This window comes from Rutilus rutilus (assembly GCF_951802725.1).
Source record: "Rutilus rutilus genome assembly, chromosome: 22".
Taxonomy (NCBI): Eukaryota; Metazoa; Chordata; class Actinopteri; order Cypriniformes; family Leuciscidae; genus Rutilus; species Rutilus rutilus.
In genome coordinates, this window is record NC_140227.1 from 6136282 (window position 1) to 6150993 (window position 14712).

Here is a 14712-nt window from a genome sequence, read left to right on the forward strand (position 1 = left end):
CTCCATTAATCTCGCTCTCCATGGTCAACAAGCCGGAGGGCCAAAGATGGCCTTTTTATTAAACGATTCTCTGCATCTCTTAAGAGACCTGCACTCTTGCGCAGTAACCTCTGCGACTGTGTTTCTGAGTGGGGCGAGCGAGCAGGAATGGGTTATATACTGTAGAAATGCTGTGATCAGGCTTTGCCTGTGATGATTTATCGGAATATATTTAAATCTGTCATTATAAAATGTACCAAAATATTTAACGTTGAAGATTGTGTAAAACCCTGAGAATGACAAGCATTCTAGTTTGTACATTCTACTTCTACTAATTTGTAGTTAGTACTTTCAGTAGGAAGTAGCTGAAAAGGTTACAGGAAGAGGTTCCTGCAATTGTTTGCGATTTAAAGGCCTGCTCACACCCAGTGTGAAAATTTGTTTTTTTGGGGCACAGCTGTTTGAAAACAAGATTAACATGTCAATACTAGGGGTGTAACGATACCCTCATGTCACGATTCGATACATATCACGATACTGAACTCACGATACGATATTATTGACATTATATGTTAGGTTAATGGAGAACTGACAATAAAACTCTGTAAACTTTAATGTTTTCTCGTACAGTCATGTTCTTTTTTTTCACGCACAGTAATTTTCATTTTGGGCGAACTATACACAATACATATTGTTGCATTTTTGTATTGTGATATATTGTGACACACCTAGACAGTACTGTTGGAATACCTTTCTTCTTTGTGACAATAAAAGGCAATAAAGAAACAAACAGCGGTGCAGAACTGTGTACCAGAGTGTTTCGGTTCATTTTTTATGCATTGGTCTAAACAGACCATTCATATTTGAACATTCATGCCAGAGCATTGATGTTGGTGTCTCAGACTTAAGGGTCTCACATGTTCCTGTTCCTGCTTCCTAATTTGAATTCTTGTAATATGCACTATTTTGTTAGTGATTGGAAAGTGCATACGTTCATGTAAGTAGTAAAGCACTGCAGGTTTTAGGACATATTACGACAGAAAAATCATGTTTTACACATTCATTATTGTTTATCTTTTAGGTCACTTTTGAAAAAGTCGGAAGAGAACATCATTGATTCATCTTCCATTGTTCAAGGTGTTTTGGGCAGCGTTAATAGTCCCACCTGGACACTTTTTTGATCACTATATTTGATGTACCATGATTTGAGACCCGCTGATTTTAATCGTGAATACCATTTAGGATGAAAATGGAAAATATGCAAATTAGGGTGTTCATGAGCTTTTGAACGTAATTCTTCCATAAACTGCAGGCTGTTGAAATGTCTATGAAGTCTTATTTAAAGGACAAGCTTCCATCCTCAAATGTCAAAGTCATGTTTGTGTGCTATAATCATCAATGCATGCCATCTGTGTGAAAGCCAGTCTTAATGCAGTATGATTACGGCTGTAGTCACTATTACTTCTCTCATGATTAGAGCTAATAGAGGCTTCGGAGAGAGGAGTGATGGTAGAATTAGTTTAATTAGCATTGTTTTGGATGTAATGGCTCCCCTGTGGCTGTGGGAGGGAGTGTGTTTTGACTGTGTGGAGGTGTGCTCTTGTCTGTGTTGCAAATGTGTGCATGCATTTTAGGAACACCAAAACGAAAGAAAATTTAGGGCTTCTTCTGTCAGATTTCTCTCTGAATAGAAGCTCACCCCTACGCATGCTGTTAGCCGCCAGAAACTGTGGCACGCTCGGTGATTAAACACCTTCTGCTGGGGAGATTAACAGCAACTTGGATGATGCTGGTGTTTACAGAGGGCATGACACAATTCAGGACACGTGAAAGCCAAGTACATGTAGTCAGTAGTCTAACAGAGCCATCTAGTGGCTGTGGGATCTAAGGGCACCAATGGAGCTCAAGGTTAGAGTGGTGGCAAAGAGGTAAACGCACACTTTTCTTCTTTTCGTCTTTCACGCAGCATGCAGCAGTGCCCCGATCAACATGAACGTCCAGCACGTGAACAAGACTGCGTTAGTGGTTCGATGGTCCAGTCCGGAGATCACCTACGATCCGCCCATCCTCAGCTACCTCGTTTCCTACAGCTGGACCAGAAACGACGAGTCGTTCGAGGAGACGTACGTCAAAGGGAGTGATCAGAAACTGGTGAGGAGTTGAATGGGTTTTTGTGTGTGTGTGTGTGTGTGTGTGTGTGTAATGGTCATCAATGTCTCACAAATGTTATTCGTGACGTTATACTTTAAAGAAAACATGGAGTAGCATTCGCAACACACTTCCGTAATGTGACATATTTATGGGTGAAACTGAATATTCATTGGGAAAAAATATTGGTGAGGGGTTCTGTGTGCTTTTTGTGTTTGAATTGGTCATCTACACCTCAGAATCTCACAATGATTAAATAAACATCTTTAAAGACCACATGAAATGGCATTCCTATCACACCTAACTTTAATGAAATGTTTATATAGTTTATAAGTGGGATGTGAAATTTATAAACTGACCACAATATCTCCCAAAAATGATAAAATATCCCACTTATTCTTTAAAGACAGCATGATATAGCATTCATAATGTGCTTAACTTCTATAAAGTGACTTATTTCCAATATCGTTGAGGTATTCCGTGTGCTTGTATTGGTCATCCATACCACAATATCTCACAATAAACCCAGCAAAGGATTAAATAAGCATCTTTAAAGACCACATGAAATGGCATTCGCAACATGCTTAACTTCCATAATGTGACATATTTCCTAGTTAAACTGAATTTTCAGAAAGAAAAATATGAACTGATTTTAACTTTCCTAATATTTTCATAAATACGTTTATTCAATTGTAATACATTTTTCTAATTTATTAGTTCATTTCGATTTCTGCTTGTCCTTAAGCAATAACTATTCCAGGTTTCAGATTTGTGTCACTCTGTTCTTGGAAAACTCACTGTCTGAATGTGAGGATGATGATATTATGCCTCGTGGATAATATCCTGTAATCTCTCCTCCGCCAGAGCGTGTTTGCAGGAGCGCAGCGAGTGTGACTGTGAATAAAGTCTGTATTTTAGGTCGTCAGCAGGGGGTCGCAGCGGTAGACACTGACCTTGAGGCCCACCATTTGAAAATACTAATGCACTAAAACTGTTTAAGAGGCGGAGATGTATTTTAGTCTCATTTCTCTTGACTTTCTATCAAGCACACTCAGTGGGCTGTGAAATGTATTACAGGCTGAGATTTCTGATTCTCTAGTCCGTAGGGGGTGCGAGGCGACGAGACAGTAGAAAAAAGTCATTTTTGTTCATTTTGTTCCCAAATATTTCAGTGTGCAATTTGAAAATGCCATTGCATCCCATTACAGAACATCATCATTAGAATCACTCCTTTCCCAAATTCCTCTCTATTTTTCATTGTTCCTCCCTCTTTTCTTTTAAGTTCTTCATTTCCATTTTTATTTTCCCCTCTCGTCCCAAGATGCTGCTATCTGGGTCAAATTAGCGGCAGACTCGATTTTTGAGGGACTGCCTCCCAGATCAATAGAGAAAGAGTTTTTACTCCTTTCCACTGATAACAACCCAACACCACAGAGTAATATTTGAGTCGGGGTCCTTTAAAGAATGATCTCGCATAAATCAGAAAGGTGTTGGTGCATTTGGAGAGGAACTGACGCCATTTACTTAGTGCAAGATTTACAAATCCCTCAAGCCCTCAGCACTTTTCAGCAGACCCCGGGGAGGTGAAGTGAGTTATGGTAATGGCTATTGCTCATACACTTAGAATTGTATTGAATCTTCATTTCTCAGAGATGAAATGAGGCTGCCTGCGTCAGGTTCAAACAGGCACCAGTGAAGGAAATGGAGTTAAAAGGTGCCCATACCTGACTGTCGAAGTCGATTTGTTTGTCAAGTGTGTCCCTGCTGAAGGCCTACCTGCACTGCCATTTACATGTTCTTTCTTTTTTTTTATATATATATTTTGACTAATGTGTTTCAGCTACCAATAAGAATGAAGTGAACTCCTTTGAACTCATTTTAAAATATTTCAATTGAACTCTTTTCATTTACAGTCTTTTATTCATAGTCCCACTTCAAACAGTTGTTCAGATTTTGTCTAATGAAAACGTTTCGTCCTTCCTTTTACACATAATCTGTTTAAGATTAAAGGGATAGTTCACCCAAAATTTTCAATTCTGTCATCATTTACTCACCCTCAAGTTGTTCCAAACCCCTATGAGTTTCTTTCTCCTGCTGAACACAAAATATATTTTGTAGAATGTCAGTTACCAAACAGTTGATGAACCCCATTGACGGTTTGATTTCCCATATTCTTCAAAATATCTTCTTTTATGTTCAGCAGAATAAAGAAATTCATACAGGTTTGGAACAACTTGAGGGTGAGTATTTTCCGATCTCTTTAAAATATTACACTGAAGTGTAATGTTTAGGTTTAGGTGTTTGTTCAGATCCCTAAATCTGGGTATAGCTTTAATAGTAATAAGCAAACACAGCTAATAAAGAAACTAATTAAATTTTGCGTCCTTTCATTTCATTAAACACTACATTTTTGTTAATATGTTCACAGAAAGATCCTAACAGTGTTGCATAATTTATTGATAAAGGCGTACATTATATAAGCAGCCTTTAAAAATAAATCAGTGCCTCACTCACTGAATTCCAATGTCTTTGTGTCCCAGCTGAGCAGCTCAGAGGTGCTTTAGGTGGTAATGAATGTTATGTGAGGCAGAGACTGATAGAGACTGTCTATTTTCAATGCTAATGACTTGAGAAGAAAGGTGTTGCCGTCAAACGAAGGAGAGGAGAACAAGCTGTTCACCTTCATCCTCCAGACCTCTGTCAGGAGAGTTCACACTTCAAAGAGCATGTTAGTGTGTGTCGACCACTCTTCTTTTGTGTTTTGACTGGACGCGTCAGATGATAACACACCTCCACGTCACAGGCGGACTTTTTGGACGTATCCTGGCGTGTATGTACTGTATATGTAACATTGTGTGTGTGTATGTGTGTTTCAGGAGGTTGTCATCACACCGGTGTCGGCGGATGTGCTGTACCTGTTCCGTGTCCAGGCCGTGTGTTTCAATGACAAGCGCAGCGACTTCAGCCAGAGCATGCTCTTCAGAGGTGCAGAGCTACGCTTACACACACAAAAAGACTTTTACCAATGATATTCTGGTTGTTGTTTTTAAACGTGCTCCATCTCATTAATATGTATCTACTTTGTTTTGTTAGCCAACACCACCAGGATATTTGAGGGCACGAGAATAGTCAAAACTGGGATGGTAAGTTTACATCTGTCCAGCAGGTGGCAGAACTCTCTTTACTCTTTGCAATGGCAAATAAAATAAACCTGAATATTTTATTTATATTTCTTGTATAATAATATTAGTTTATTTATTACAAAAAATAATTATTTTTTTTTTAATTATTTTTTTTTTTTATTATTGCTACCGTAGTCCTTTTATTTATTTATTGACTACTTTGAATGTTTATGCATGTATCTTATCATTTATACGCTATCTTTTATTTATGTTTTTTTTTTTTTTTTTTCTGCTTTGGTGGTGTTTTTGTAGTTTACTTGAAACAAAACCCGTGTCACAATTCTTTGAAGATTTTCTGTTAAGGTGTATGTCTATTTACCTCGGGAAGACACATTGTATGTTGTACATGCTAACACTGAATAAACATGTCAAAAAAAAATTTTAAAAAAAAAAAAAATTAAAATTAAAATAATTTAAATAATAATATAGAAGTATATTTATACAAAAAATAATATATATTTTTTTATATAATCTGAACTATGAAGAGTTATGCTGGGAAAGATAACCAAAAAAAATTGCCCTAAACCTTTTGAATGATGTCCACAGATATTATCTTTTAGAATTTATTTGATCTTTTATTTGTATTTCTTAAAACAAAATAATATAAATAATGTAATGTGTTTATTACAAATAATAATTTTACAATAATTTAATAATAGTAATATATATTAGAAGGTATAGACATACACTCACCTAAAGGATTATTAGGAACACCTGTTCAATTTCTCATTAATGAATGGGAAAGAAAGGTGATTTAAGCAATTTTGAGCGTGGCATGGTTGTTGGTGCCAGACGGACCGGTCTGAGTATTTCACAATCTGCTCAGTTACTGGGATTTTCACGCACAACCATTTCTAGGGTTTACAAAGAATGGTGTGAAAAGGGAAAAACATCCAGTATGCGGCAGTCCTGTGGGCGAAAATGCCTTGTTGATGCTAGAGGTCAGAGGAGAATGGGCCGACTGATTCAAGCTGATAGAAGAGCAACTTTGACTGAAATAACCACTCGTTACAACCGAGGTATGCAGCAAAGCATTTGTGAAGCCACAACACGCACAACCTTGAGGCGGATGGGCTACAACAGCAGAAGACCCCACCGGGTACCACTCATCTCCACTACAAATAGGAAAAAGAGGCTACAATTTGCACGAGCTCACCAAAATTGGACCGTTGAAGACTGGAAAAATGTTGCCTGGTCTGATGAGTCTCGATGTTTTCTTGGCACATTTTAGGCCCCTTAGTGCCAATTGGGCATCGTTTAAATGCCACGGCCTACCTGAGCATTGTTTCTGACCATGTCCATCCCTTTATGACCACCATGTACCCATCCTCTGATGGCTACTTCCAGCAGGATAATGCACCATGTCACAAAGCTCGAATCATTTCAAATTGGTTTCTTGAACATGACAATGAGTTCACTGTACTAAAATGGCCCCCACAGTCACCAGATCTCAACCCAATAGAGCATCTTTGGGATGTGGTGGAACGGGAGCTTCGTGCCCTGGATGTGCATCCCACAAATCTCCATCAACTGCAAGATGCTATCCTATCAATATGGGCCAACATTTCTAAAGAATGCTTTCAGCACCTTGTTGAATCAATGCCACGCAGAATTAAGGCAGTTCTGAAGGCGAAAGGGGGTCAAACACAGTATTAGTATGGTGTTCCTAATAATCCTTTAGGTGAGTGTATATGTATTCAATAATTACATGATTTATAAAAAATATATAAATAGATATGTATAATAGGCTAATCATGTTTTAAAAACTTTTTTTTTTTTGAAAATAAATAATAAATGTATATATAATTATAAATTGTAATTTATTTTAGAAAGTATTAAAATGCATATTTATACTACAATTAATAAATTTAAAACAGTGTCCTGAAACCTGTTGAGCTCATCGGACTCGCATGATGTGCACAGATTTCATCTTTTAGAATCAATGCAGAGGGAAATAAAGTGTTTGTTTTCTTCTTCTTCTAGCCAACTGTCTCCCCAGCCTCCTCAGCAGACATGGCTCCGATCAGCTCCGGTTCCTCCACCTGGACCTCCTCCGGTCTTCCCTTCTCCTTCGTGTCAATGGCGACCGGGATCGGCCCCTCTTCCAGCGGGAGCCAAGCGACGGTGGCGTCTGTGGTGACCAGCACCCTCCTGGCGGGTTTGGGTTTCAGTGGAGGGGTCATCTCCTCCTTCCCCAGTTCAGTCTGGCCCAGCAGACCTCCTCCCTCGACCCCTGCTCCTGCCTCCACACGCCAGACCCCAGCCGCTGAACACACCTCCTCACCGGCCTCAGACACAGAGAGCCACGGGTCTGAGGACGGGGGTGAGAAGGGAGGCAAGGGCGAGGACGAGGACGGAGAAAAGAACGGAGAAGAGGAAGAGGAAGAGGATGAGGAGAAAGGTGCCGAGAGTAAAGACAGCAGAGTTCCAGACGATGTGGAAAAGCAAAGGAACAGCTCCGTGACGAAAGACCCGCCCACAGCAACACCAGATTCGACAGCCAAAGAGAAAGGAGGAAGCAGGAAGGCAGAAAACAGCACAGCGCCATCCAGTGTCCCGGAGGATGAGGTGGAGAAAAACACACACAGAACAGGGGAAGAGGACACGCAGGTGCTGCCGACCAGAGAGCCAGAGAGTGATGATAATGTGACGGCAGTAATAGAGCCTCCAGACAGCATGACTCAGACCAGCAAACCCAGCAGAGGAGACCGCAACCACCTGCCACCTTTCTCTATACACACAGGTTAGAAACTGCATTCGTATCTCAACCTTTTTGACTCCAAGGCCCCCCATTGTCCACAACAATATTCAAAGGCCTCATGACCTTTTTTTTTTTCTATTTTATCCATTAAAATATTTTTTATAGCTTGGCATAAATACAAAAATGTATATTCATAAAATATATAAAAATGGCAATTGAGAAGGGTTACTATAGTTAACTAATACTAAAACCAAATATATATATATATATATATATATATATATATACATTTTCAGCATGATTACTCCAGTCTTCGGTGATCCTTCAGAAATCATTCTAATATACTGATTTAGTGCTCAGGTAACACACACACACATGCACGCGCACACACACACACACACACACACACACACACACACACACACACACACACACACACACACACACACATCCTTATCACCACATCATCAGCAGTGTGTTGGAAAGTTTTGCATGTGCCGCACCACTCATCTTTTCTGCAGGAAACATTGTTTAAACCCTTTTTCTTCACACTGTTTTGAGATCCTGTTTGTGTGTCCCCTGTGAAATGATAGTTTCATCTCACTCTCTCATTTCTTCCTTTATTTCCCATCATCCTCCATTTCTCTGTCTCACCCTCTTCCTTATCCCCTCTCTTCTCATCCTTCCATCTTTCTTTCCGTTCCCTTTCTTTGTTTCGGAGGCAGAGGGTTGGCCTAGTTTTCCGGTCCAGAGAGGATGAGAGCAAAAAACATTTTCAGCTGGAGGGAGTAAAAAAAAATAGAAAGAAACAGAGAAACTCCCTATTTAGCTCTATGGCAATGGAGTTATGTTCATCCGGGTGTGCGTGCGTGCGTGTGTGTGTCTGTGTGTGTGTGTGTGTGTGTGTGTGTGTGTGTGTGTGTGTGTGTGTGTGTGTGCACGCGTGCGTGCCTGCGTGTGTGTGCCTGCACGGTCAGGAGTTTGAGATCATCTCAGAGTGCTCTTCGTCGCGTGACTGCGTGTGTGTGTCTGACCGCGGTGAAGCTGTGGTGTTTTAGGATAACAGCATGGATTAGTTAGCAGCGTCTCTGGACCACCCGGGGGGAGCTGCAGGTTTTCTGATCTCTCTGTCCTTACTTTCGGGATCTTAGTCTGTGCTTTCCACTGCCAGTTTGGGACTTTTGGTATGTTAGTGTGTGTGTGTGTGTGTGTGTGTGTGTGTGTGTGTGTGTGTGTGTGTGTGTGTGTGGTCGGTGTGTGTGTGTGTGTGTGTGTGTGTGTGTGTGTGTGTGTGTGTGTGTGTGTGTGTGTGTGTGTGTGTGTGTGTGTGTGTGTGTGTGTGTGTGTGTGTGTGTGTGTGTGTGTGTGTGTGTGTTTTGGACTGGTCGGGTGACAGTGATCTTGCCAAGTGAGACGTGTTCCTCAATCAACATCCTTGTTGGTCCTGGAACAGCATGTATATTAACCAAGCTGGTTTTAGAGAAGGCGTTAGAGCAGAGGTCTTCAACCCCCTGCTCCTGGCGTCCCAGTGTCCCGCAGAGTTCAGCTCTAACCCTAATCGAACACACCTGAACCTGCTTATCAAGCTCTTCAGGATCGCTTGAAAATCACAATGCAGGTGTGCTGAAGCAGGTTGGAAATAAACTTTGCAGAACAGTGGTGCCGCGTCCCAATTCACCTACTTATACTATGCCCTAAAACGATGTACTGTTTTTGTATGCGTGTAGCAGAATAGTAGGCTGAGTAGGACATACTACTACATCATAATTGTGTCTTTAGCGGACAGCTCGGTTGCTTAGTTACGTGCATCCTGTCACCGTTTAAACTGCCCTGTCACTCATCTTGTCACAGTTAAAATCCTCCACAGTCAATTTAATTTAATTTCCTACCATTTCGGAAAGAAATGTAGTGGCACGTTGTTCTGCCAGTTGGGGGTCACCGAGTCCGAAATTTTCATATGTTTTTTTTTCGTTTCCGCTATTCGGTGGCTCTGAACGATCAAAACGCCTCTCAAAATGCTTGCTACGGATGCGAAAAACGCAGAAAATCTAACCCGATCCGAATTTCTTTATGGCGGACGAAAGTTTCGGAGGCAGTGTGTAAACATGATTGACATAACATGAGGTCATATTTATTTTTTAGCGTGAAAATTTTAGACGAGAATTTCGGACTCAGTGTGCAAGGACCTTTAGACAGACGTCAGTCACCGAGCACCACAACCGAAACAGCAGCCGCCTTTTACAGTTTCTCCTGAACCAAAACAACAGGCTTATGCTGCGTTTATGCCATAACTACTGTCATTTGGAAGAGATGAAAACCTGTGACTCAAATTTATGCGTTTCAATGTCAACACTATAAACGCAGAAATGAATCTGCATTAGTCAGGTGGTACAGGTCAGAGCTCTTTAAGTTGTTTATGTTCATTATTATTGTAATGTTATGTGCTTTGAGACATGAGGTAGTTTAGCGCCGTCTCTCGTGACGCTTTTGTTTGCTCCCTGATGTGTGTGTTCATGTGTTTTGAAGGAGGCGTGGCTTTAGAGACGCTCTGAAGGGAGAGTGAGATCTCATGCTTTTAAAGCTAGCTCGCTATTGCTAGCCTCTCTGAAAATTACCTACCCTACCTTTAATGACCAAATATATCTTTACAAAAGTTCACAATGTTGTTGCAAATAAATTATAATGAGGATAACATTGAATAAATATATTTTTGTCAGGTTAGATACTGATAATCAATCACTCAAACCCCTTTATCTAAACCTCTCTACGAAACCGTCGGACTCGCACATCCGCGAGTTTGTTTGTAGTTTAACACTTTTAATTAAAGAGGACTGAGGATTGTTCTAGGACAAACAAAATCAATAAATCTAGAAACACTTTACTTGGCAAAATGATGGTGACCAGAACCAATATTTGACAATAATTTTAAGTATTTTTGCATTAATAGATGTTGTGTAAAAGAAAGAAAAAAGAAATGTTTATTATTTTATCTAATTAAATTGAATATTATACTTTGAATAATTGTATTGTTAAATCACAGCAATTGTAATAATAGTTATGTTGATATTAATAATTATAGTAATAATTATTATAAATAATAATAATTGTTAATGTTTTTGATATTTATTTATCTGTTTTTGCATTTATTTTGAATGTTTAAAAAACAAGTTTTTGAATGTTGAGAAAGTATTTTGTGAAATATGTTTACTGAATTTCAGCAATTTGTATGATTGCAATTTTATTTATGATAATAATAATAATTAATTATTATCATTATTATTAGTAGTAGTAATATTAATAATTGTGATATATTAATATAAATGTGATATCTGTAATTGATTATGTTATATGATACACAGATTTACATCTATATCAGCTTCATATCATCCCTGCTCACTACATAGCAGCAAGTGTTATTGTATTTTCCTATTTATGCTAAATGTACGGTGTGTTCATATTAACGTGTGTGTGTGTGTTTCAGAGCGTGCCGTGGTCTCCAGCATGCACCCTGTGCCTGGTTCAGGAAGGATGGAGTGGATCATTCCTCTGGTGGTGGTGTCGGCGCTCACCTTCCTCTGCCTCATTCTGCTGCTGGCCGTCCTGGTTTACTGGAGGTGAGACACTGATCCACACTGACAGATTCACTGGTGTTTTCTGTCTCAATGAATCGCTGACTACAGGAGTCTCACTGACTCTCACTGATTTCCTGAGCCACTCTTTGATAGATACACGACTGATTCCGACTCTGATTGAATCATGGGGAGTCACACAGACGGATGGCTTTACCCTGATGTGCCACGCTCTTAAACACTTCATCTGTTTCATTGCTTTAGAGCTTGGCTACCATGTGTATTTTCGTGTACATCTGTTTGTGTTTGTGTCCGTTTGGATCCTGTAGCTGGTAGTTTATCACTCTGGGGCCCTTGGCGTCCCCGGGGCCCCGAGGGGTGGAATAAAAACCAGTTAGGAGTGTGTGTGTGTGTGTGTCGAGCATGTGTAAAGTGTGGGTGATGTGTCTCTGGTGACGGTAAGTAAGATGGAGAGAGACCGCACTCTTCCCTTAGGGTATCTCCAGAGTGATGGAGGTGCTGAGGAACCTGCTGCCAGGGCCCTGTTGCCATGGTCACACCTGAGACTGAGTGAATGTGGCTTCAAACTACATATATATTGCAGTGTGTACACTTTCGTTCATACATTTGGAGTCGGCAAGATTTTTAAAATGTTTTTGACAAGACTCTTATGCTCACCAAAGCTTTTTATTTATACAGCATTTATACAGCAAAAATATAGTATGCTGCAAAAGTAAAAAAAAAAAAAAAAATTAAAGTTTCTATTTAAATATATTTTAGAATGAAATTTATTTCTGTAATTTAAAGCTGAATTTTCACCATCATTACTCCAGTCTGCAGGTTCAAAGGATCCTTCAGAAATTAAAGTTTTTGTAATATTTTTTGTAATATGTAATATATTGCATCCTTTATTAATAAAGTATTAATCTTATATATATATATATATATATATATAAATTTACATTTTCTTTAAACTTTGAAATAAATGTATATAGAGATTTTATTAAAAAAATATATATATATACAGTATATATACTGTATATATGTATGTATCTTCTGTTTTCTAGTGGTCAGCTGATAAAGTCTCTCAGGGGCCGTGATCACACCATGTCTCAGTTTAGCAAACAGCTCTTGAGCAGGACTGTGCCAGGACTGTCTCCCCAGGTCTGGGCTCTCCGCCCTGGGCCCAAAACGGCCATCTGCTCCCTCCTGTGGTGCTCAAGGGCCATGCAGTAGCAGGGGGTCGTGAAATATTTTGAGATGTGTATCCATCGCCAAATACTGCATGATAACACACACACATCCATGCAAACACACTTGACCAAGCCCAAAACCTCTCCAGAGAGAACATGCATCTGTCATAGCACTCATAGCCATGATAAAGAGGACTATATTTAACACACACACAAAAAAAAAACAGACATGAAATATTATTTGACGCTGTTTCTGGTTGGTCAGATGCAAATGATATTGGGAACGTATTAGAACAGACTTCAGTTGTAATATTCAGCCATTAATATGATCACAGACACAGTGTGTGTGTGTGTGTGTGTGTGTGTGTGTGTGTGTGTGTGTGTGTGTGTGTGTGTGTGTGTGTGTGTGTGTGTGTGTGTGTGTGTGTGTGTGTGTGTGTGTGTGTGTGTGTGTGTGTGTGTGTGTGTGTGTGTGTGTGTGTGTGTGTGTGTGTGAGAGGGTCTTTAAGTGTAATCTGCTCAGTAGACTGACTGAGATTACCCTCAGCACTACACGCTAATGTCTCAATATATCAGATCAGATATCCTTACCTTCTGTCAGTGTGTGTCTGAGTCTGACTCTCATGCATGTGTGACCATATGTTCATATGACATATTTACATTTATTCATTTAGCAGACTGCATGAATTCATTTAGCAGACATAAAAATGTATTTTCACATATATTCTTAACATGTGTATGTGGAAACTAGAGCTGTTATCCGATTTTGTACATTGAGTTCATTACAATCTGATTAATTATAAATATCAATATTGACAAATAAGAAAAATCAAATCAAGATCATTGAAGATATTATACAGTTTAATTGTAGCAGATCAGTAAATCATTGAATTGACATGATTTACACAAAAAAATAGGCTTTATTTTGCAATTGACTTTTGATAGAATCAGTGTTGTTTATTATTATTGTAAAAATCATTTTTATTAATTGAAATAAAGCTGGAAATAAAATAAAAAAAATTGAAAAGCACATAACAAAATGATTATATCTTAAACTAAAATATAGTAGGTATATATATATATATATATATATATATATATATATGTTTTAAGTTAGTTAAAAAAATACTAATACTAAAATGCAAAAAAAGTATAAATCTGATTAAAATAACACTGAATATATTTACGGGTCTAGGGGCATAATTAAATGTTATTTTTTTAAATTGACAACCCTAGTGGAAACACTGTGTGTGTCTGTATATTAGTGTGATTGTTTGTGGTGTCGTGTTGTCTAAAGTCCACCTGGAAACATTAACTAGGATGTGACACTTCCTGTGGCAGTCTCAGAGAAAGTCAAATAATCATTTACACTGAAAAGCAATGTCTTAATCAAAACTTTGTATTGACCTTTATTCAGAAAAAAAAAAAAAACTAATATATATATATATATATATATATATATATATATATATATATATATATTTAGCAAAACTGTGTAATATATCTTGAATTATTATACATGTTAACATCAGAAATTAGAGTTTTCCAGATCAGTCAGTGATGAGGTTCTGATGAAACCTCATGATCTGCCTATATGTATACAGCAAAGCCACGCCTACAAGACACTGAGGCAAACAGACTGAAACTTTTCCAACATTTTTTTTTTTTTTTTTTAAGAACAATTTAATGACAATCATTGTGTTAAACAATGTAATTATTCATTTCAAGTCGCATTTACACCACAAAATACAAGCCTCTGACGCAATGTCCAGTTGGACTGGTTGAAGTGTGTGTGTGTGTGTGTGTGTGTGTGTGTGTGTGTGTGTGTGTGTGTGTGTGTGTGTGTGTGTGTGTGTGTGTGTGTGTGTGTGTGTGTGTGTGTGTGTGTGTGTGTGTGTGTGTGTGTGTGTGTGTGTGTGTGTGTGTGTGTGTGTGTGTGT

The 14712-nt window shown here is 38.8% G+C and overlaps 1 protein-coding gene across 1 annotated transcript in view; it reads left to right on the forward strand.

Moving 5' to 3' along the window:
* The window catches only part of ptprga (protein tyrosine phosphatase receptor type Ga), a 249405-nt gene that overhangs the window by 208407 nt on the left and 26286 nt on the right, over positions 1-14712 (forward strand). Inside the window, exons 9-13 of the mRNA XM_084395536.1 lie at positions 1946-2130; positions 5004-5112; positions 5221-5270; positions 7293-8052; positions 11492-11624. Of these exons, the coding sequence (XP_084251662.1) occupies positions 1946-2130; positions 5004-5112; positions 5221-5270; positions 7293-8052; positions 11492-11624 (1237 nt within the window). The remainder of the gene's footprint in view (positions 1-1945; positions 2131-5003; positions 5113-5220; positions 5271-7292; positions 8053-11491; positions 11625-14712) is intronic.